This window comes from Chaetura pelagica, unplaced genomic scaffold, assembly GCF_000747805.2.
Source record: "Chaetura pelagica isolate M959 unplaced genomic scaffold, ChaPel_1.0 scaffold221, whole genome shotgun sequence".
Taxonomy (NCBI): domain Eukaryota; kingdom Metazoa; phylum Chordata; class Aves; order Apodiformes; family Apodidae; genus Chaetura; species Chaetura pelagica.
In genome coordinates this window covers 9,573,693-9,597,975 of record NW_009952533.1, presented here as the reverse complement: position 1 = coordinate 9,597,975, position 24,283 = coordinate 9,573,693, and the positions used below count along the sequence as shown (strand labels likewise).

General features: G+C 37.0%; 1 protein-coding gene across 2 annotated transcripts in view; it reads right to left on the bottom strand.

The window, feature by feature from the left end:
* Positions 1-10,050: 10,050 nt before the first annotated feature.
* The window catches only part of EDNRA (endothelin receptor type A), a 24,186-nt gene continuing 9,953 nt past the window's right edge, over positions 10,051-24,283 (bottom strand). The window contains exons 3-8 of one of the 2 annotated variants that reach the window (XM_010008940.1): positions 20,427-20,554; positions 18,385-18,583; positions 14,480-14,632; positions 12,515-12,648; positions 12,020-12,128; positions 10,051-10,191 (exon numbers count right to left, since the gene is read on the bottom strand). In XM_010008940.1, coding sequence (XP_010007242.1) covers positions 10,051-10,191; positions 12,020-12,128; positions 12,515-12,648; positions 14,480-14,632; positions 18,385-18,583; positions 20,427-20,554 — 864 coding nt within the window. The remainder of the gene's footprint in view (positions 10,192-12,019; positions 12,129-12,514; positions 12,649-14,479; positions 14,633-18,384; positions 18,584-20,426; positions 20,555-24,283) is intronic. The other variant, XM_010008941.1, reaches the window with a different exon arrangement.

Genomic DNA, 24,283 nt, shown 5'->3' with positions numbered 1-24,283 from the left:
TTGGTTTTCTTGGCCACCTGGGCACACTGCTGGCTCATGTTCAGCTGCTTGTCAATTAGAACCCCCAGGTCCTTTTCTGCCAGACACTTTCCAGCCACACTTCCCCAAGCCTGGAGTGTTGCCTGGGGTTGTTGTGGCCCAAGTGCAGGACCTGGCACTTGGCCTTGTTGAAGCCCATACCACTGACATTAGCCCAATGATCCAGTCTATCCAAGTCTCTCTGTAGAGCCTCCCTGTCCTTGTGCAGATCAATACTCCAGCCTAGCTTGGTGTCGTCTGCAAACTTACTGATAATACACTCTGTCCTTATTGAGATCATCAATAAAGATGTTAAACAGAAACGGTCCTAAAACTGAGCCCTGAGGAACACCAATTGTGACTGGCACCAGCTGGATTTGACTCCATTGACCACCACTCTTTGGGCCCAACTGTCCGGTCAATGCTTGATCCAACAGACTGTGTGCTCATCCAGGTCATGAGCAGCCAGTTTTTTGAGAGTTCTATGGGGAGCCGTGTCAGATGCTTTTTGGAGGTCCAGATAGACAATATCCACAGCTTTTCCCTTGCCCAATAGTCAGGTCATCAGATCATAGAAGGAGATCAGGTTTGACAGGCAGGACCTGCCTTTCATAAACCCATGCTGACTGGGCCTGATCCCCTGGTTATCCTCTAAATGTCTTCTAATAACACTCAAGATGATCTGCTCCATGACCTTCCCTGGTACCGAGGTCAGACTGACAGGTTTATAGTTTCCTGGAACTTCCTTTCTGCCTTTCTTATAGATGGGTGTTACATTTGCTACCCTGCAAAAGTGGGACTTCCCCACTTAGCCAGGACTTCAGGTGAATCATGGAAAGTGGCTTGGCAATCACATCTGCCAACTCTTTCAGCACCTTTGGATCTAGCTCATCCGGTCCCATAGACTTGTGTGTTTAAATGGTGCAGTTAGGTCTCTGACCACTTCCTCTTTAATCGTGATGACCTCATTCTGCATCCCCTTCCTGTTATTTATCTGATACGTCTGTATATCCATGGAACAGCTAGTTCCCCTGCTAAAGACAGAGGCAAAGTAGGTATTGAGTACCTCAGCTTTTTCTTCATCCTTTGTTACTAAGGTTCCCTTTGCATCCAGTAAAGGATGGAGATTTTCCCTAATCCTGGTTTTGCTGTTAATTAACTTAGAGATGAAAAATGTTTCTATAACAGCTGTAACTAGTTTGAGCTCTTGATGTGCTTTGGCCCTCCTAATTTTCACCCTGCATAGGTTCACTTCATCTTTGTAGACTTCATGAGTGACCTGTACCCTCTTTCAAAGGTCATAAACTCTCTTTTTGTTCCTAAGGTCCAGCCAAAGGTCTCTATTTAGCCAGGCTGATCTCCTACCCTGCTTACTGGTTTTTCAGCACATGGGGACAGCCTGCTCCTGTGCCTTTAAAACTTCTTTCTTGAAGTATGTCCAGCCTTCCTGGACTCCTTTATCCCTCTAGTTTTAAATTAATTGATTTGGGTGCCCATGCAGTAGTACATGGTATAATTTGCTGTGTTGTTGGGTTATTTCTTAAAAAATATTAATCCATTGCAAAATAGACTTCAGAATCTTCTATACTACATATATATCTTAGCTTAAGAATTGAATCAAACCTTTTGCTTCCTGGATGTGAGACAGAAATGTTCACCTTTTTATTGATTGTGATTCTGAAGAGGCTTTGAGATAAAAGTTGTGGAAAAGTGATAGAAAACCTTTTGTAAAAGTGGAAAACTTATTTAAATGCAAATATTTAATTGCTTTTTTCCCCCACTAATTTTATTCTGTTTCCTATACTTGCCTTCCCTACAATTGTTCTATTTCTATTGTGTTATCTTGAGGAACTACCCTGACAGTTCAAGGTATGCTCACATTAGAACTTTTGGTATAGTGCAGTAATACCTGAGGCTGGCTTTAGGCCTGGATAACATTAACATTTGAAGTAGTGGAAGCAGTGAAGAGTTCAACAGAATTAATTCATCCTGCTTATTGACAGTGATAAGTCAGTGACAAGGATAAGAAAGGATCTTGGGGAGAAGGACAAAATAATAAGATGTCAAAGACAAGCTGTAAGCACTGATTTTCTCTTACTTGTCTATAGGGTATTTAGAGAGTTTATGTTTTTTTCAATTTGCAGAGTTCTTAAAGTTCTGCAGAGTGTAGACAATGAAAAATAGTTAACACAATTTTTTGCAGATCACAGCTCTGCATAAAATTTTTAGTATTAAACAGTATAAAGTTTCTTTTTTAACATTTTATAAGACTGTTATCTACCATATGTTGCCATGAGCTTGCAAAGCATAGTTTTGGAAAAAATTACTAGAGTACTTACATGACACGTAGTTGAAGCAGCATTTGGAATAGATTTTCAGCTCCCTGGTGAGGTCAAAATTGTTCTGGATTTGCATTGTTTGTTTATTTAGGTTGGTTGATCCTTTCCATTTTCCATCCTGGCACCCACTGTAACAAATTGTTGCTAATGTGGCTGGAGCTGTTAACCAGTTCTTGGCAGCTCATAGCAATTTGGGTTAAAAAGTAATCTTGCTAGAACTAAGATATAAACAGTGTATTAAATTATCTGTTTTCAATTTTGAGACTGAACAGGGAAAAAGTTAACTAATTATCCAATAAATTAAGAATTGTTTTCCATTCTTATTTTCAATTCAAGGGAATTGTTAGTGAAATTTACTAGGAGTTTAACAAAAAAGTCCAAGTAACTGAAGTTCCAAGTATAGCTTGATAAAAAAAAGTCAGGTTAGCTTAGTTATAGAAAGCTCCTTTTCTTGTGATATCTAATTCTTTTTTCATGTAATACATTTTCAATATTCTTTTACTTGATTTATTTGTATACAGAAGAATGTTTATGAAAACTGCAAAGTGGGAATGCCTGTGCATGGCAGTTCTCATGCAGTGCAAACTGTATTTTACCAAAGACTAGAAAATACATTTTTAGAACAGCTAAATATCTAATCAGCTACAGAAGATGAAGTTTTCTGAAAGGAGACAGATCCCAGCTATCTGTATATCAGGAGAATTTTAAGTGTTTAGTTTCACTCAGCAGGGTAAACTCCCACAGAGGTATTTTTCTTGTGTATACATCAACTTCTTCAGGAATGCAGCATGCTACATCACCTGCTGTAATATTGATCCTGTGTTTCCTCTGACATAGGATTACTGTGTTTCTGAGAGAGATGTACTCACACTATAATAAATCCACATTGATTTCAGCATAGACCAGAATTGTTTCAGTAAAACTGGTCTACATAATTGCAGTAGGCTTTTCAGGGGTATGTAATGTTAGGAGATTGCAGCCAACTGTACATTTCCAGTATTTGTCTGAACAGTGAAGAGGACACATGCAATAAGGACTTTGACATAGATAATTCTGTTGACATCTCTGCAATAAGTTGTATCTGTAAAAATTACATCTTGGAGTAAGTACCAGATTAGGGGAGCACTCTGGACTTTCAGAGTATCAGTATTCTGTAATGAGGATTGTTCTCTGCAAGCAGACAATTTTCTTGTTCTAGTCTGGCTACCTGTCTCTGGTGGAGTGGTGTGAGAGGAGAACCCTGTTACCTCTGACTTCTAATAAGCTGATTTTATGGGAGGAAAAGTGTGCCAAAGCTTATTTTCTCACCTGAGCATGAGATGATAATTTTGCGATTATTCATACAGGCCCCACAGAGTCTTTTACTTCTTCTGTCCTGCTTAGCTGTAATGGACTTAGTCACATTGCCATAGGTACCATGCTGATGGGGCTCCCTCATTCATTCTGACTGAAGTCCCAGTCCTACTGAAGTCAGTCAAAACTTTATCATTTACTTTATCAGATTTAACATTTACTCCCAAGTTAGTTCTTGAAATTTGAAATTCTGTTAATGGCTGGTTTTAACTTTAATTGATGTAGTACCCTCAGCTGAAGAATAAAATACCATCCTTCATTATTTTCTTATTGTTTCAATCAGTGCAGATGCATTAAGTTCTTCTGTGAGCAAATAATTACCTTGGGTAACTAAAGCTAGACTAAGACTTGTTGCCTTTGGTCTTTTAGTATTTTTTTTATGCTGAAGCTGTAGAAAAGTTATTTTCTTGGTAAACTAACCTCATGCCTTTATCTTGGTTGTACTTCAAATAAAATTAACTAAAGATTAACTAAATCTGGGTGTCTAGGACAATTGTTTTAGTTTGTCATCAAGTGATTTACCCAATTTTCCATTTTAATACTGTGATAGTCTCTTTCTCAGAATATTGAAACAAACTTTGTTAGGAATATATCAATTATTTTCTATTTCTCAACAAGCACTTCAACATTAAAACATTTTTGGATTGTATTGCCCAATGGGCTATTCAAAACTTTGGTTATCATAAGATACAATCATATGTTATATGGAAGTGCTCATAGTTGAATTACACAGTATTTTTTCTGCTTTCTCTGTATATGGGCCACACTTCTTAAGTAAACAGAAGAGAATATCAGATTTCTTTTAAATATAAATGCACTTTATACAGAAGAACAAATGCAGTTCTGTGGAAGCAATTTTTCACACATACAAATGATCACAAAAAGGAAATAATTTGACATTTTTGATTCTGGATTCCTTGGAACCTTTTTAATGGAGTTACTGCAGTTCACTTGTGATACATGTTCTCTAGGATGGCTTAGAAATGCTTCTCATTAATCATTTTGGATGCTTGAGTCTGTACCTTATAGACTCAGTGTTCTTACTCCCAAGGACTAACACAGCATAAGATTAAAGTATAAGGCCTTATTCTGAGATGCACCAAGTATCTCCAAATAATGGATTTCAGAGCAGTTTGCAGACACTCGGTTACTCTGAGAAATGTGTGGAGTGTTGCTGAAGACCAGAATAATTTTTTTTTTCTTATCAGTTGTAACACTCACTTTTGAGCTTTCTTGTAATAATAAGCCACTGTAACTAATGAGACTGCAAAACTGTGACTGGGATGAGATACTACAGGTCAATTAATTTCATCTTAATGTAGAGAAACTAGAGATGACCTACATTTTTTAATTTAGTTCTTATCTTCCTTTCCCACACTTGGAGTCTTGATAAGCTGTGTTTCTTTTAGAGACATTATTTTAAACATCCCTGGTTTGGTTGGGGTTTTGTTGTGGTTTTTTTTTGGTCTTATTTTTGTTTGTCTTTTTTCTAGTGTAACTTTAAAATTGTTTTTGTTCTGTGAGCTTTTTATGTCTTCCTTTTCCCTGATTCTGGAGATAATTTCCTTTATTTAGTCTTTGAAAGGGTAGGGGCTGTGAATTAGGAATAATTTGATTATTCAAGTTTTGCACAACTGATTGGAAAAAATTTTGCAAGGCAATGTTAGCATGAAGTCCAAGTATGTTTCTTTTAATGAAAATGCATGCTTTGCCTCAGGGACATTTGAACAGAAATGTGTTCATACAAATGCAACAGAATTTGAATTTGTACCATGTCTTCTCACAAAATTAAACCCATAAGGCTTCACAGAATCAAATGATATAGTAAAAACATTGCAGTAAATATGTAAATGATGAGAAACAGCAAAAAAGCAAGTAATTGCACAAGCAATGGAACTTATGAATACTGTTTTACAGGAATTTGTGTGTTGTGGTTTGATTCTCTGATGTCTCTGATCAAAGCACTTTTTTCGTCTACAGTTTTCATTGTTTCTTTATCATGTGAATTTGTTGAGCACATATAAGCTCCATTTCAGCATTTTTTTTGGTGTTGAGCACAAGTAGGTTCTTGTTCTTCTACCCATCCTGTAGTTTTTTATTAAACTCTGTAACTTCATAATGATGCTAATTCTGTTCTGTTAAATTTCTTGAAATTTGGTAGAGAGTTGATGGTTGTTTTTGAAAGATGGTGGGACAGGCAGGTAAACACCTGAAACTGACTGTATTAAAAGCAAAAAGAAGCCTATTCAGACATGCAGGTTACATATGGCCTCCTTTCAAGGAATCAAGCCCACAGTTCTCTCAAGTGAGATTTATGGTTAACTACTACAAAGGCACTTTTTTCCAAAGCTGGCTAAGTCAACTCTGCAGCACAGAGCTTCATGTGTAAATAAATGCCAAGATATATATGAATGAAAACCTATATATGCTGAATCTTTGAAGCAAGTATGTATAAGATACATCAAAAAGGAAAATTTTAGTGAGGTGGTTTTCAATAATGCATTTATTTCAAACAAGAATAACTGGATTATAAAATTAAAGTCTACAAAGTTTGAGGTTGAGATGTGGGACTGTATATAAGTGAAAACAGTCAATGAAATTTTAGACTGGATTTAGAAAAGTTGAGGATTACAAGGTCCACAAAAGAGAAGACTGGCCAGTAGGTGGAGAGAGGTCGTTCTTCCCCTCTACTCCGCCCTGGTGAGGCCACATCTGGAATACCGTGTCCAGTTCTGGGCTCCCCAGTTTAGAAGAGACAGGGAACTACTAGAGAGAGTCCAGTGGAGGGCAACAAAGGTGCCTGGGGGATTGGAGGAATGTATGAGGAAAGGCTGAGAGAATCGGGGCTCTTCAGCCTGCAGAGGAGAAGGCTGAGGGGAGACCTTATTAATGCCTGTACGTATCTAAGGGGTGGGTGCAACGAAGATGGAGCAAGACTCTTTTCAGTAGTTCCCAGTGACAGGACAAGGGGCAATGGGCACAAGTGGAACATAGGAAATTCCATTTAAATATGAGGAAAAGCTTCTTTATGGTGAGGGTGACAGAGCACTGGAACAGGCTGCTCAGGGAGGTTGTGGAGTCTCCCTCTCTGGAGATATTCAAGACCCACCATGCAGTCCTGAGTAATGTGCTCTAGGGGATCCTGCTTTAGTGGGGGAGCTGGGCTAGATGATCTCTAGAGGTCCCTTCCAACTCTGACAATCTCATGATTCTATCATAGTTAAATAGATTTTGGTTATGATGAAAAAATGTTATAAAAAGTGTAAGAACTAATCTGAAACTCCTGGAACAGAGATTCTGTCATAGGCAGAAAAATGCTGAGCTTGGTTCAGCTGAGAGGAATGCAAACACCAGATATCAAAATATCTAGAAAATAGGAGAAATATGGAAAGTGACTTGTGGAAAGTTGTTCTGATGTAAAAAAAGAAAGCAGCTTCTGTGAGACAGCAGAGCAAAATCCCAACTAAACCTACACTGGTTTTGATGCACAAAGAGAAATGCCAGGGTGATTATTTTTTTTTTTTGCAGAACTTGGCAGAAAAAGAAAAGGCTAAAATTAAACATGGTTGGATTTCAGAGTTATGAAATACTTTTTGGTTCTTTTGGAAAGGTAGCTTTTTTAAAATTTAGGGTAGATTCAATACCAGGAGGAATACCTACCGTTATCATTGGGAAGAACAGGACAGAATGAAAAAAAATAAGTACCTTAGTAAGTTTTGCAGAATTATTTCCCCCCCAGCTTACTGTAATTGCCACATCTTTTAACACTCTTTTTTCTTTGTATTGAGTGGGAGCAGCAGGCGCCATTGAAAACACAAAGGAGCATGCATGGAAAAACAGTCTGTGATCTCCAAGACCTTCCTCTCAGTGTTATTTATGCTCTGTCTGTCCTTCCACTGGCTGGAGGATATGGAATGAGGACCACAAATTAGTTTTTGCAGGCTTTGATCCCTAAGTAAACTTCGAAAAATAATTCTAAAACATTCTAATAACCATGTCTCACATAGATACTTTATCCTCTTCTTTAGCTAAAAAGTTTTGTAGTTTATAATGCTGCCACTAATGCCAGTCAGCTCTTTGGGAATTAGGAACATTTTTTTTCCATCTAGGCTGAACTGGATTAAGGTGTGCTTTGTGTGTACATGCATATATCTTTGTCATGTAATAGAACCAGATATTGGTTTGAAAGCAATAGGTGTTTGAGTATTAATAGTGGAAGGAAAACATTAGTTTTCCATTAGCTGTGGTTGGTATCAATGCTAGTAAAGCCTAAAAATGGTCTGTTTCAACATCTGAAACTTGCAGGTACATGTTGTGTTTTCTTCTCTCCTGGATTCTCTCTACTGCTCACTGTCTTATATAGAGAGGTAGAAAAGATTGCCTCTGAACAATCAGATTATTGGTTTGCTGGTATAGTCTGAATTTTTTGGTTCATCTAACCATCACATAAATGAAAGAAGAGGGGAATGCACACAAAGCTTTTCCCTGTCTTGAAATAAAGAGGGGGCAATTTACAACTTAAATCCATTCCTCATGTCTGCTTTGTCTGTTTTCTGTTTATCATCTGCTCAATACATTTCATTGAAGGAGTGAAGGTGTCAGGATGTGAAGAGACTTAGTAATTCAACTGTCTCAAAGAAAAGGATTGTTATTCATTTGCTATGATTTTTATACAGTTGGAGGATGAAATGTTTGAATTAAATTCAGCCGTGTCTTATTCAATACCATGCTCTTAGACACTACTATAGAGCACTGTCAGAAGACTGTATTTAGGTTTATAACATATGAACAAAAACTTGTATGTATTTGTACAGGCATATATGTCACAGACAAAAGCACACAAAAATACATAAACCAATTTAAATAATTTTTAAATATACTTTAGAAGATTTGTGTGACTGTAAAAATTTAGGAAACTTATGCAGCAGAAGTCACTGTAGGCACTAGCTTTTTGACCTTTTAAATAAAAATATGCAGGATTATATCTTTCATTTAAAATGTAATGGATGTTTAAAAATATATGGGATTTTAATTACTGCTTCTTATCTTGGCACAATAGATGATGATAGATTTGTGCATGAGGCATATTATATATGACACCATACTATTTAATTCCACTATTTAATGAAAGGCTACCTATTAAAATTTTTTATAGCCAACAAAGGAATCTCTTGCCATGTAACCATAATAGGTGGAAATAATACGTAAATAACCAATTTACATCTATGCAAGCAATATTTTCTATATATTATAGCACTTGTACAGTTAACAAAATCTTTGAACATCATGAGACTAAGACAAATAACTCTAAGCATAAGGCACGAAACATTGGTGTGCAAATCCCACTGTTACGGACTTTCACAGTTTTGCATCCACAATGACTATAACCTCATGCTCACAATGTGTATAGTTGCTATGATAATAACCATATTCTTAGAACTCTTTGAACAGCTTTAATAAAGCTTCATTGTGTTCCACGGACCCTCATTTTGCTATAGATTTAACACAGCTATAGTCTAGATAGGTTAATGGATTCATATAGTTTAAGAATTAACATGGCAGATTAATTAAAAACACATTGTAAGGTACTCCTCTATGGGCATCTTTCATTCTTCTTGCTGATACCGATTGTTTATTATGTTTGTTTTGTACAGAGCTTTAGAATAAATAACACAGTATAGGACTGTATTATTAATACCGCTTTTTTATTAATCTGTGCCTAAGTGCCAAATGTTGATGCTACTTTAAATGGTCTCTTCCTATTTTTGAGTACTGAAGTGCTACAAATGTGAACTGCTCAGCTAATGTCCTGACCCATTGTAACATAAGTAAATAAAATACTGGTGTGGACCAAAACATTTTCCAACATAAACTTGAAAAACAACAACAACATGCAAAACATACTGGTGCTTGGAATATATCCTCCACACAAATAGAAGTTAAAAGACATATGAGCAGAGAGAAAATATAGTCACAGACAGATTCCATTTTTTTATCTTCTGAAAAAATCTGGAGTGTTTAATTCTAGGTGACAATTAGGTAAAGTTTATTTTACAAGTCACAGATACTGGACAGTTCCTGCTTGGTTCAGAAGAGCGAACCACCTGTGTAGTTCAAGTCAGTTTTTTGGTGTCATAAGCACATCAATATAATTTTCAGGGACAGAATTGCCATCCAGTGGATCTCAGTTCACAGAAAATCACAGTTACAGTCAATCTACTGAGTCACCTCTAGAATGCACATGTCTGAATTGATTATGGAACAGTCACTGGGTTTCTTGTTCAAATAGCTTTGACTTTTTTCCGGTCTGATTCTGAAGTGGTATCAAAGTCCTTAATTTTCAGTTTATGCTGTCTTTATGGCTGCTTCGATCTGTATTGTGATTGTTTATTTCTTGATTTTTCCACTGAATGCTGGTTCCATTCATAGGCACTGAAGTCACTAGACTCTTAGATTGAGAGCAGCAACAGCAAAGACATGACTGGAAATGAAAAGAAAAACAAAGGTAAACACAAATCTATCAACTCTATGCAGATTTCCAGCCATATTTTTCATTCAGACATGAACAGACAATTCCACCTGAAGGAAATTATAGCTGCACTCAGGCAATTTTTTTTTCCTAGGATGCAAACAATTCTTGTGATTAAATATCACAAACCCAGCAGGCCTGTGTCTCTTATTTAAGATAAACTTTCATAGTAGCAAAAGGGAAATTTGTTTGACTAAAGTAAATAGATTGAGAGCTATCAGAACTCAATATATTTTGTAAGAGTTGTTTTTTTCCTATTTATCACTGTACTTTCAAACTTAGGGATCAGCAGGGTGCTTAGCATGTAAGTGAAAAGAAGAAAATTCCCTGGTCTGTGACTTAGGTCTGTTCTCAAAGTTGTTTAGGAAAAGAGAAAGTGAACATATTGAGGTATATAACTTTTCACAGTTAAGAACAGGTCACTCAGGATCATGCTCCTAGGCTTGGATGTTCACTTCTCTCTCCTGAAAGGAGCAGAAAGAATCTTTCAGCTATCTTCCTTCCACTAAACTAGTGCCTAATTCAATGTAGATGGATTCTGCACTTGAGGGGAAAGATTTAGGGCTTCAGAGGAGCAATGGTTGTAACAGCAGTAGAGTAGATCCATGACTTTTGTGAACTCAATGAGAAGGGAGTGTTGCAGAGAGGTAAAGCCAGACTGATGATATATGTACTGTCTATGGGAGGGTATGTAAAAAAGCAACAGAGGTAAGAAACTAAAATTGAAAGGTTGCTTGTATTAATGACCATGATATTAGAAGGGAAATGGTGAGCTAAAACAAGGATCTGGGAAGAATTAATAGGTGAGAATTCTTTAATTAGAGCTGTTGGATGGTAATTTTATTTGGAATGACAAATGGAAAGAACAAGCTAATGATATGATGAGCAGCTTGGGTAGTACTTACTGTTACTACTCCCTTTCACCTGAGGATAGTTCAGGACATTATCCTCTCCATAGTTCTCAAATGAAGTTAGGGACCATAAAAAGCAAAGCTGACTTATTTATGATGTGAAAATACTCCCTTTAAATAGTTTTTAAGCCCGAGTAGGCTACAGATGAACAGGTATTCCCTATTTTAATAATGTAGTACATTTTTTCAGTAGCTAAAGTTAGAAGTTCAGTTGTACAGTCCTGTCATCTTTTGTTTTGCTTTGCAGATGAAACTATTTCAGTCTTCCTTTTTGATTTAATTACTTTATTTTCCACTCATTTTCTTTCTTTATTGCCTTTATTAGCTGAAAGGGGACTTGCAGATGTGCAGTGTCACAAGGACATTAGGCTTAAAATAAGCTTGCATGTGTAAGAACTGGAAAAACGCAGGTAAAAGCTATAATGCAATTTTAATTACCAAAGTCAACTCAGGTGCCTGCTTTGGTATTCAAGCCTGAAAATTTTAGTTGTTAATGGGATTGTTTAACTGTAGTCATCTCAGTGTCCTATGGATATTTTTTCTCTTGAGTGGGAAATGTTATCAACCAAATTAATACTTCACATACATGTCACATGCAGATAAATCTTACAAGAGCATGTTTATTTCAGTTTGCATGTTTACATATGAGGAGTATGTGAAACTTATTTACTGGTTTAGTGTTCAGATGAGGTGGATAGTTCCAGTCTGTTTGGTATGCATGCTATGCAAGCTACTAGCAGGTAAACTGGACAATCTATAATCTTTCATTCCTTTGCATGCTGCTTCTCCCAACTGCTAAAATAGGTAATAACTTAGTGGCTTAATACAGTTCATTAACTGGACATAAAATCTTATCAAGAAGATCTTACCTGGAAACAGTTTTTAAACTTCTTGCTCACAAAATACAGAGCTATTGGATTTATGCAAGAGTTCATGGTTGCCAGGTTGATACTGATATAATCCAATGGCAGCAAAAAACTAGGCAACAAATGAGAAAGCAAAACATTTAAACTGTTCATATACTGAAAAAGCATCTGTGTTCTTTGTGGTTACAAATCTCTCAGAAAATAATTCTCTTACCTAACCCCCTCAGTCTTGTACCATAGCAGGTCTATAATAACCTCTCTCAAATAAGTTAATAAAAGCCAGAGGAAAGAGATTGAAATGGTGACAAACATATACTGAAATAATGCTACCTAATTAAAACTGAAATCCCTGAAAATGGATGCAGCTGAATAGTCATAAAGTGCATGCTCTTCCAACACCACAGTTGTATGCACAATGATATTTCTCACAAACTCTTAAGTGTGCAGTGTTATAATTTTTTCAGTATAAACAGTTGATTGACATAGAAAATTAAGTACCTGAGCAGTTCACATCTGCTGGGGTCTCTTTCATTGTATACCATTTTCTTCAAAATTCGGCTCAAATGGAGAGGGAACCAGCAAAGAGCAAAAATCACTACTAAACAGAAAACTGTCTTTGCAACTTCTCGACGCTAGAAAAAGAAGTAAAGATAACAATGACTGAGTGCCTAATTCATATTGGTAGGTGATTATAATGTAGTGATGTTGTCAGCAAGGAAAGTCATGTAGTTAAGGCATGCAAGGATTCCTGAAGTGCAGCTTCCAGACTACCTGATGTCCCTGACCTGTTTTTTTCTGGGGCTTGTCATGTTCTTGATTCTGACAATCCTCCACAAAACCTGCTCATCAGAAACTGAAGCAACTGAAACACGCAGGTCATTGCCAAGACATCGAGGAGAATAGCCAAGGAAAATCCACTATTGGACTTTTCTGAACCTGATTACTTTTGCAGTCCTTGTTATTCCTCCACACTGGGTTAGTTTTCTGGCAATTCTGCAGATAAACTTACATCTTCAGAAACATGCGTAATGTGCAAGAAAACGTTCTTTGTGTATGAGGGAAAGTGGGATCACATCTGTTCGATAAATCACTTGTACCTAATTCTTGATGTGAAGCAGCCTATAATCCCAAGGCACCTTTATCAGTTGGTAAGAAAAGTTTCACTCAGCCACTCAGGATGTCAAATTCCCTCTGATGTGTAATTTTATATTTAGCATGCGGCATATTACACAAAGGGATACTGCACAGTATATTAATTTTGCTATGTGATCCTGACATTCTTAAGTAAATAGTTCCTCTACAAACAAATTTAGAAATGTCTGTGTTACAGCTTAATCTCATAATACTTTGTCAGGAAATAATTTGCATTTAATGGACACTTTATATGGCTCTAGAGATTTACAGATGTTTTAGTGGATTTTTGACAATGCGTACCAGTGGTGTTTGGTAGGCATGGATTTCATAAAGAGAAGCCTATGAAAGGGTAAGAATACCACTTCTGAAACTGTAGTGTAACGCTAACAAGCATTGCAAAGCTGTCATTGCAAAACCTAAATGTGTGATTAAAGTTGTTAGGGTTTGAGTATGACTACTCTTGTGTCTTCTTTCTTATAATAGCCATTTTTATCAAAATATGAAAAGGATCATGACTAGGCATTCATGTGGAGAAGTAAGGAATAAAGTAGGCAACAGGTGACAGTTAAAAAGATAAACATTTGTAAGCTGTGGCATAAAGTCATACACCAGCAGCCAGTCTGAGTAGCTTGCTGGGCACTGCATGTCAGGATGAGAAATCTTGGAGAGTGGTTTCCCCCATCCTATCCATAGTTCTAGTGGGTGGAGACGCTTGCATGTGGCCCTGGAACAAAAACACTGTTGCAGGCCCTGGGGCCTGATGAGTGGAAAAAGCAGAGTATCTGCACAAGGGGGAGGGTTTTCCAGTCTGCCCTGGTCTGGAATGAACAAGCAGAGGAGTTGTGGTACTGCAATAGTGCAATAACTCTGAAAAAATTCCACTCTATTCTAAACCAGGTTATTCTACAATTGCTTTTTCTATGAAACTAAAGTTGTATATTGCTGTGTGCCAGAAGTAGGGAGGACCTGTGGAGTCATATATTTATGAATAAAAAGAAACATTTATTTGGCACATCTTTGTAGTTAACTTTCAAAGTATTTAGCCAATAGTGATTTGAGGTTAAAGAACAGGAGAGCACAACTGTCATACTGTCATAAGAATAGAAAGAAACTGGCTAGTTTCCTAAGCATGTTGTTTTCAAAACCTCCTTATACTATGATTTAGTCCAGTGTTCTGGGTTTAAATTAATACATGAATGTAATAAATAAGCTACATCCTCACTTTCTATGTCTGTAATTTGCTGTATTCAAGTACACCTTGAAACATTTCTAAGCTAAGTCAGAGAGAAAAGAGCAGTGTTTTCAGATATTGCTGTTTCTAGTAATTACCTGCTTAAGGTGTTCACTGAGAGCAATTCTCAAGTTGCTGTTTCTTCTGTTTAACATCTCACAAGTCATTAGTGTATAAAAGATGGCAGTACATGCCAAGGGCATGCAAAAATAGAAACCAAACAGCCACCAATCCTTTGCATCTTTGTAAAACTGTAGATAAGGTAAAGAAAAGACAAGACATTTTCTTATAATTCAATGGAAAGTACCTCAGAAAGGTCTTGGAAAGCACGACAGTTGGTATGCTGCTATCTATCTGTAAACAACACATTATGTAAACTTACTGCTGATCTGTTTTGGACCAATATAAAGGGGAAATTGTGGTAGCGTCAACATTTATTTTATCTTGGGGATAGCCTGTCTGTACCTTTGAAATCTGTCTTGGGTTGGAATTTTTTTTTGGTCAGTTTTCTAAACTTTTATGCTCATTCATGAAAACTGGAATGCAGTTTCATGAAAAAGACATGCCACAATGTAGACAGTGTCAGTTTGAGATAACAAATTTTACTAAAAGCCTGTCTCAGGAAATGCCATTTACCTCTACAGCTTCTGTCCTGATTCCAAAAAAGGAAAATTCAAAATGTCTTCTAAGTTTAATCACCTTTTGTTATCAGTTAAAAGATTGGTAGTTAGTTTGCTTATATATGAGGCAGATAGGAGCCACTTCATAAGTGTTTGTCTGATATATGCAAGGCTTAGGACTGGTGGCTCTATTGGTACAGTTTATTTTAACTGCCTGCCATTTATATGATTTGCCTTTTGTGACAGGACAGTTAGGGACTTGATAAAGTAGGAGTAATTTTCTGTGTAATTTTAACAGTTAGTTGTGACTTAAGCTGTGGTTTAAGTTAGTACATTTATGTATTATGGGAAAAATTACTTTTTCAAAGCATTTAAAATTACTCTTTTCTGTAGACAAGTATATTTTCAGACTTAAGAAAATATTGTATCTTGTTTTTTAACTTTTATGCTCGGCCAAAAGTGTGCACTGAAATATGACCTTTAAAATACTTTCTGCCTCTGTTATTAGTCACTAAGATGGGTATGTGTAAAAGACAACGTTCTTTCTCATAATCTTTTTCTTAGCTTGTTTATTCCTAGATGATGTGCTTTAGTAACATCACAGTTCCCACACCAAATCTTAAAATGCTAGTAACAGGATTATATTAATCCTGTTTGAAAAGATAAAACTTTTCATATCTTGCTTACATTTAAAACTGAATGACAATAAAATAAAAATATATACAATAGACTAGTATTTAATAATGTTAATTTTAAAATCTACTAGAAAATTGATTTACTAAGAAAAAGGGATATTTCTCCCACTGCCCCAACGCAGTTAGCTGCTTACAGAGCTTGTTTATTTAAAATATGCTGCTGATATCTAGGCCACAACCCCATTTCACAGGATATTTTTAATTGTGTTTATTAACTTGTTTCCTCCTCAGTAGCCTCATCCCTGTGTGAGGAGGGGCTACAGTCTGCTGCATAGTTGCACTCTCCTTGGGGGCAGAATTTCCCCCACTGAGAACAGAGCTGCTGCCAGCAGAAAAACAGAAAATAATATGCCTCATATTTGAAGAGTTTGTACTGAGGGCAAATCGAATTACCACTTGTGCAGAGAACAGAATTACAAATGCATGAAGACAATTATATTTTTTGTGGCAAATTCCTTAAAGTCTGGCTAGAATCATACTGGTTGGGCAGCACAACAAAATGTGTACCATGTGAATCCCTGCTATGTTTACAAGGAAAACTTTGTCTTGTCAGTCTACTAGCTTTTGTGTGCACTGCCTATCAGTCAAGAAGACACACATGGAGCTCTGTGTCACAATCCTGACCACCCCATCTATCCTGAAAGAGGACCTGGTTTTGTGAAGTTATAAAACCTACATGAACATGTCTGTAAATGATTAGTTGTGGAATCTGAGTTTCACAAAGCTTACATCAAAGCACAAAATCGAGATGATTTAAGAGAAGTAGACATTCTTTTGTTTGTCTTGAAAGCCCACATGGAACTGGTTTTCTACAGGAAATGTGCATTTTAAACAAGCTTCCTAGTGCACTCAGGCTCTTGGGAATCGTGGTCTAGCATGAATCTTTTAAGTCTTTCAAGGATAGCTTTAAACATGAGTAAAGCTCTAAAAACAAAAGTTAATCATAAATCCTTCCCAAAGTTTAGTAATTGTTTATTGTGGTGGTTGTGGTAGTAAATACTGTAGTTAAGTTTAAAATGGTAATTCCATTTTAATCTGATGTTTGTATTTGATTGCAACACATTGAAACACAATGTGCAATTTTGACAGACATGTCCAACATTTACTCTCAGCTTGAACATAAATGCTGGTTTGTTTCCTTGAAAATTAAACTGATGTGAGGATGTTTGGAGCTTTTGAATTTTGCTGAGCAAGAAAAAGTTACTAATTCCTGTTAATAAAACAAAATAAACTATTCTACTTACCACATTTAGAGCAGAACAATAACCATTTAAGTTAGCATGCCTATGGAAGACCTGAACTGTGGTGCTTTTTAGAAAAGGGAGGGGAAACTATTCTTTTTCTTAGGGAGAGAGGAAATGAAGATTGTCTAGGCATATTTGTGGAGAAAAACAGTCATAACAAAAGGGGAATTTGCTGCAGTGTGCATTTAATAAATAATTCTTATAATGACAGTATCTAGTCATATAGTTAGAGTTTAGTAACAAAAGTATGGGAAATTCCACTTTATCTTCAACTGTATTGTTTCCATTAGGGAATACCTTCTGTTTTCTCTTGCAATTATCTTTTTCTCTTTCTGCCATCCCTGCATTCTCCATAACCCTACCACAATTGGAGATGTTCCTCTGAAAAGCACTGTCATCCACACTTAATTTTTTAAATATTCTAACTCCATTTTGCCCTATCCTTTCAAATTTTAGCCCAAGACCTGCTCTGATCCAGTAAGAGGAGAAGTACCAGAGGCTCAAAAAAGAGAAGCTTGCACTCTATGATGAAAAATTCTAGTCTGTAAAAATAAGTTTTCTTCAAGATTTAAGACCTTGCAGTATCTGCGTTCTCTGAGACAAAACAAAATATTGCTCTTTTTTTCATTACTGGATGAATGGTGGCTGGCTCTTCTTTGGGTGCACAGAGAAAAAATTAAGATACTACTTTTCCATTTTCTTAGTGCAAAGAAAAGTGGAAAATCATTATGCAGTAAAGTTCTATTAATTCTGTAGAGGCTACTCAGCTGACTTGCTTTGAACAAGTTAATGTGGGTATTGGTAACTGATAAGCTGCAGAAGCACAGAAGATGAGAGCTATGAAAGTGTCTCAGGCACTTCTCTAGGTCTTGAGTTGCTGTATCTAAATGACAGCTAATAGTGCCTAAGCTACCTAGTTTGGAGGTGTGTCTGTCAAATTTGTAGTCATGTTTTCTTGTAAATGAAGGGATTATTCTCACTTTGACTTTTTAAGTGCATACAAAATAGGAAAAGCTATGTTAGAGCATGGCCCTACCCTTTTCTTTAGCTGCCAAAAAAGCTGGCTACTGCATGCAAATTGATGACTAATAATGGTAAAACATGGGTTTTGACAGTTACAAGCTCCAATGTGTTATATGTAGAAATACAATAGTTTCCAAGACTCTGGCTACTCTGATACATCTCTTAATTATATTTCAAGCAGGCCTGAATTGCAAATTTTGGTATTAGGTACCCTTGGTAGTAAAGAGGCAAAGATGTTGTAAAGTCCCATTTAATATCTCTGGCTGAAAACAGAGACAGGTCATTGTAAGTGAAGGAATGTCTTCGCATCTATAGAATACATTTTTCACTTTAATGGAAGAATAAAGCACATTATAATCCAGTATCTTAAATGTCTAACCTATATACTCTGGATTCTAAAAAGAGAAGAAAAGTTACTTACCAACATAAACTTATTTGTAGGATTGAGCATGCAGGTAACATAACCTTCATCCTTGTATCTGAAAGGTACCACAGCAAACCCAATTGCTTCTGGAATAGCCAGTATGAAGGACAGAAGCCAAATGGAGAAAATTTCAATAGCAGTGATCAAAGGGATTCCAATTCCCTGAACACGGCTCCAGGAGGCAACTGCCCTATACCTGAAAGAGGCAAGCATTAGTTTCTAACCTTCAGTTTCTTTCTGAAATTCAAAGATCTTAGTTCACTTTTATATATTAAAATTCTAAAGCTGATGTCTTGGAATTTTATTGCTTGTTCTTTCTACCTGTTTCAGGGGCTCTGCCAGCTCTCAAGCCACATAGGACACAGCAAAGCACATCAAGGGGTGGGTTGCTTAGAGCTGGCTCCAAGTGTTTTGCTTAGGCACAAGAGTGTATGGAGTTCTGCCATGTGGACTACACTAATGACTTCTAATTGAAGTAGGCACTATATCAACTGACATAACAGAAGAAAAAAGCTTCCATGCACACAAGCCATTCTAATAGAAAACATCTACCTCCTTCAGTTTCCTTAGCTGTAACAGCAGTGCTATCTGAAGTTGTCAGCTTCCAAGCAATGAAATACTGTGAAAATACCCTTCATGGAATGAAACTGCATTTGTTCTACTTACACTATTCAAAGTTAAAGACTGAGTTTGTGCAGCATGTTCTGTATTTGCCATAGACTACAACTGAGTGCTAGTTAGGATTGTCTGGCAGCTATCTCTATCTCTGCATCACTTTTCTGATGAGAATTTGAAGATCATGGCTAAGAAGTCTGTACATGCCCAAACTAACATTTTCCCACAACTTTATCCCTTAGATAGCAAGTTTCTCTGTAAGAAGAGGAATTATTGCATTCTGCTTTCCCATGTGTATGCATCTCATAACTGTAATCTTGGTAAAAGGTGAAAATTCTTAAAGAAGTTTAAAATGAAGCCCATGCATTTCTGGCTTTTCTAGATCTTCTTCTCACCTTCTCTGTCCCTCCAGTATTGGGGGATTTTTGTTACCAGGTTTCAGCCTTTCCCCCAGTTGGGGAACTGAGGGATCTTTCTCCTGAGAGGGTTTTTCTCTATTTGTCTGCCAGTTTTCAAGGAATTTGTAGAAATTTATTAGCTTAGAGATCTCAATGTCTCTGTCAACTCCAGTCAAAAGTTTCAAAAATTATTTGGAAAAGACTGGGAGGCATACAATACTGAGTACAAACCAGTCCATAAAAAAATTTTTTCAGCAGCAGACTTAGCTGTTGTCTAGCAATAATGACAGTAAACAAGTTACTTAGCTTTTCCAACAATTTAACAAAGGCAGTGCTATGTAAAAACTACGGAAAAAGCAAGTATTTTTTTATCTTGTAATAATGAAATGTATACTGGAGAGCTTTCTGTTATTGGTGATGTAAGTTTCTAAACTGCTTATTTTACTTCCCCAAAATAATAGCACCTTCCCATTTGGAATTACATATATACATATTACATGTATATATCTCATAGCATCTACTGATGAAATAGTCTTGTTCAGTTGAGGAGAAAAAATGTCAAGAAAGGTCATTTGTCTGCTTTAAAAAATGTCAGAATAAGAAGCCACTGAAGCAAATTATAAATTGTAAGGAGGTGTGCCATTTTATTGTCCTGTCTATGGCAAGTATTCTTCTCTTTCTGAGACACACACTCATTTTCTGCCCTCTAGACTCCTGGCAGATACATTTGGGTATGTGCAGCTGCCACTGCAATTTTTAACACCTTTCCAAGGCATGAGACAAGGTTAGGCTTTACAGAGAAAATTAAATGGGTGGTGATTTCAGCTAATGACAGCAGCTAATTGGAGTACAAAAGGGCATACCAGCAGGCACAGGGAAGGTGAAAGGTATGGGGAAAGGAGATGTAACAATGTAAGTTACATCTATACTATAGTCTGCCTGCTAAGACCATAGTGAGTGTTCCCAGTTTTGGGAGAACTGCAAAGGCAAGAACAAAGTCTGTCAAAACAGTAAAACATACTGTACCTGTCCACACTAAGGGCACAGAGGTTAAGGACTGTGATTCCCACTGATGCCTTCTGTATAAAGGGAAGGAATTTGCAAAGAAACTGTCCAAATTCAGAATCTCCAAAAGGCCACTTCTGAGCAAGGAGCTAAAGAGAAGATATAAAATAATCAGAATATTTATAGAGTAACTTAGCAAGTATTTAACAGTTGCAGTTATTTTTTGTCTTAGACACAGCAGGTGTCATGAATTTTCCATACCTCAAGCATATCCTAGATAAGTGAGTGAGCCTGGGAAGTAACTGCTACTAGGGAAGCACAGAAAGTGAAAATTTAAACTTAGATGCTGACCTTGTACTGTGGTAATATTAACTTGCATTGCTAAAATATTTTTTATTATTGTGCTTCTGCCACCCTTACTGAATAATGAAGATTTAGCTCAGCCCTGTCATAAGTGATGGTATTTACCATGTCCCAGAACCACACAGTCAAAGCATAGCTCACAGTTCATAATGAAATACCTCAGAGCCAAATTCTCATGCTGCGCTCAAAGAGATTCTTGTAATTGTAAATGTACTGCTATGTAACTCATGACAGTATTCACTGCCAGATTCTGAACTGTGTGGAGAAAATATTGTACATATATAATTTGTTCCATACTGTGTTTTAAAGGACTTGCATCACACATACATGTGGGCTGTTACTACAAGGCAACATAAACTTATCCATTTGGAAAGATGTGAATGAGTGGCTGGGGTGTAGATCAGTATTGCCAAGGAGGCACTTACATAACAAATGTGTATACATTGATTCATGTGAATAGTCATGAATAATAATCTAAACAGTTATCTTTGTAGCTGTAACTGTTAAAGCTCTGAATAAGTATATATAAAAAATTCAGGATACAAAATTTTTCAGGGTAATCAAATCTACAACTGATTAGAGTGACAGAGGAGATCTCTTTTCTGGGAGCCTGGCAGTAAAATGGCAGATTACATTCAAGTAATGGAAGTGCAATAAGTGAAAGATTATTCACTCTGTACAAACTACAGAGCTTTAAATGAACACCACTTCCCCTCCCCATGTCAGGGGGTTGGCACTAGGTGATCTTTAAGGTCCTTTCCACCACAAACCGTTCTGTGATTCTATGATCTTACGGTCATCATGAATGGTTCTCTTGAAAAACCAAATTACTAAGCCTTCTCGCCAAAGGGGAAGAGTCACTCTTGCACTACTGTTTTTTTTAATCTTCCCTAAATCTCTGCTACTGAGCTGTTGTCAGGGGTAGGATACTGAGTAAGAGGTAAGACTCATTCTTTGTGTTGTATAGCCCAACAGTTCTTACGCTCTTACAAACTTCTGTTAAAGTGGTTGTGTAGTTGAAAACATTAGATTTGAAAGGAAAATGTAAAGTGCTTGAGCCAGATATATAACTCTGTCAGTATCCTATTAAATGTAATATCCCCTATATAAAAATGCAGTAAAAACACATCCAGGGATGGTGACTCAACCACCTCCCCGGGAAGCCTATTCAAGTGTCTAACCACTCTTTCTGTGAAAAAAAATACCTAATGTCCAGTCTAAACCTCCCCTGTTGCAGCTGGAAGCCATTCCCTCTTGTTCTATTGATAATTACCAGAAGAAGAAGAGACCTGTAGACAGCACCAACCTGTCTACAATGACCTTTCAGGTAGTTGTAGAGACTGATGAGGTCTCCCCTCAGCCTCCTCTTTATCAAACTAAACGTTCCTAATCATTGTATCAAGGAGGGAGAAAAGACATTGGAAAAAGAAAGGGTGATTTGAATCCATGTTAATTTTCCAACTAGTTGTAGTCACATGGAATTTCATGGGATTTCAGCTCCAGACTCTTGTCTGTTTTGGGGTAAAATCAGAATAGTTTTCAGGCACTGCTGGGTGAAGGTTAGATTACAAATGGCATTTCCAGGAGAAAGAGGCCCTAGCAGACTTTTGTCAATCCCCTGTGCTAACCAGAGCCCCAAAACTGATTTATCACTGTAGATCACACTTTAAAAGGCAGCTGAAAGATAGCCACCTATTCATTAATGTTCATGGACTGTGACTGCAGTGTATACTTAGCAATAGAGCTGAACAAGTACTTTGTAGTGACTGTGAAACTCTGTTACTACAAGGCAAATACTAGCTTCAAAAGGAAGAGTGGTGTACTTGAAAAAGGTTCACTATCTCATTACTCCTCACAGGGAATCTTTGTCATGGTTCCAGCACATACACATTTTCCCCACACTCCAGGAAACTCTCCTTTTAAAGATTAAAAATATTTTATTCCTTTTGTTTCTTACACTTTTCCTCTAATTGAAGAAATATCAGTACCAAATCAGTAGATGTTCCTTTTCAAATTGATTTTAATCAAAATCATTGGGTTCAGAATGAACTTATTTGATTTTTTAAATTAACTTCGCAATCATTTCTATGTGTATACTCCATTATCATTCCACATCAACTATGCATTCGTTGGATCTGGTGCCATTTTTTTCTTCTATAGATATTTTTAGTTGGCAAATCTTATCCTGCCTTTGGTTTTACTAGATTTACATGAAAATAAGTCCATTGCCCCCAGTTCTGCCCCAGCAAGGTACAGAAACTTCAGAAGGGAATAACATTTTTTTGTTTGTTTTGTTTAAAAAAATGGGCCCAGGAATTTAATTGAATTAGTCCTGATTTAATTAGGTACATGGGAACTGGGACTATTGGCTCTGCTCTGCCAGAGCTTTTGCATGTTTTTATATCCAAACAAAATGTGTATAAAATTTTATCAGATTACATTTTTTCTAAAGACATGAGGATAGAAGAAATCAGACTGATTATCCCAATTTGTAAGCCGGTTCTCCATGACTTGGTCAAATGGATTGTACTTTTGCAAACCCACTCACAAAATCTCTGAGGTTTCAAAATAAGACATGTTGCAAAGGAAATGCTCTTTTCCCCTGGAACAGTTTGCAATTTAGGAGCATTTCATACAGTTCAACAGTGGTGCAATTCCTGAGCGAGAAAATATGACAGTCAACAGCATATTTTTATGCTGAAATCAGAAACCAAGATTTCAAGGTTCTGCTGTTGGTCCTAAAAAACCTCAGCGAAGTGACCAGACAGCCACAGTTTCCCTGAGAATCCTCCTTTCTCTGCTGCTTTATATAGCCTCTGCCCTGATGCTGCAACTTGAAACAAACAAGACAGCAGTGCTGAGAACATTCCTTTGCAATGATTTTTAAATGTTACTCAGTTGATTTTATTGTACTGCTGTTGCTATTTTCTAATTAGTATGCTAGCTGATGTACAAACCAGCAAGTCCCACTATGCATCCCAAGGAATTTATATGCAATTTTAAAGAGAGAATGTTATAATCCAACCACATGAGTATTCACCAGTACATGCTTATGTGCATCCAGAGTGTTTATCTAATACTAGGCTGATAATGTATCTTTACAGGCAGATTATGACCCTGGAGCTCAGCTGAAAATAGGCGAACTGGGTTAGGTGCTGGATAGGAACCAGCTCTGAGCTACTCTATAAAAACTGCTTCAGTTCAACAGCTACGTGTCAGGAGGCCCTCTCTCTTTGCCACATGGCACTGAGGATGAGAGCAAAGACTTCACACTTGCCTTTTCCTGCACTGTTCTCAGTCTAGTGCTCCTTGTTCTATATCCAGTTGGGATCACTGTTGTGCTGACACACAAGATCTGTTTCCCTGAAACTGAGCTGTGTTTCATCCTAGTAGTGCTTCTCCCTCCTGCTGTCCCCATGCAGGATATTCTGCTGGGTGTCCTGGCATTTAGGGTGTTCAGTGATACTAATGAAACAACTCTGGCACAACCCTGGTAGTTTCTGCTCTGTCTTCAG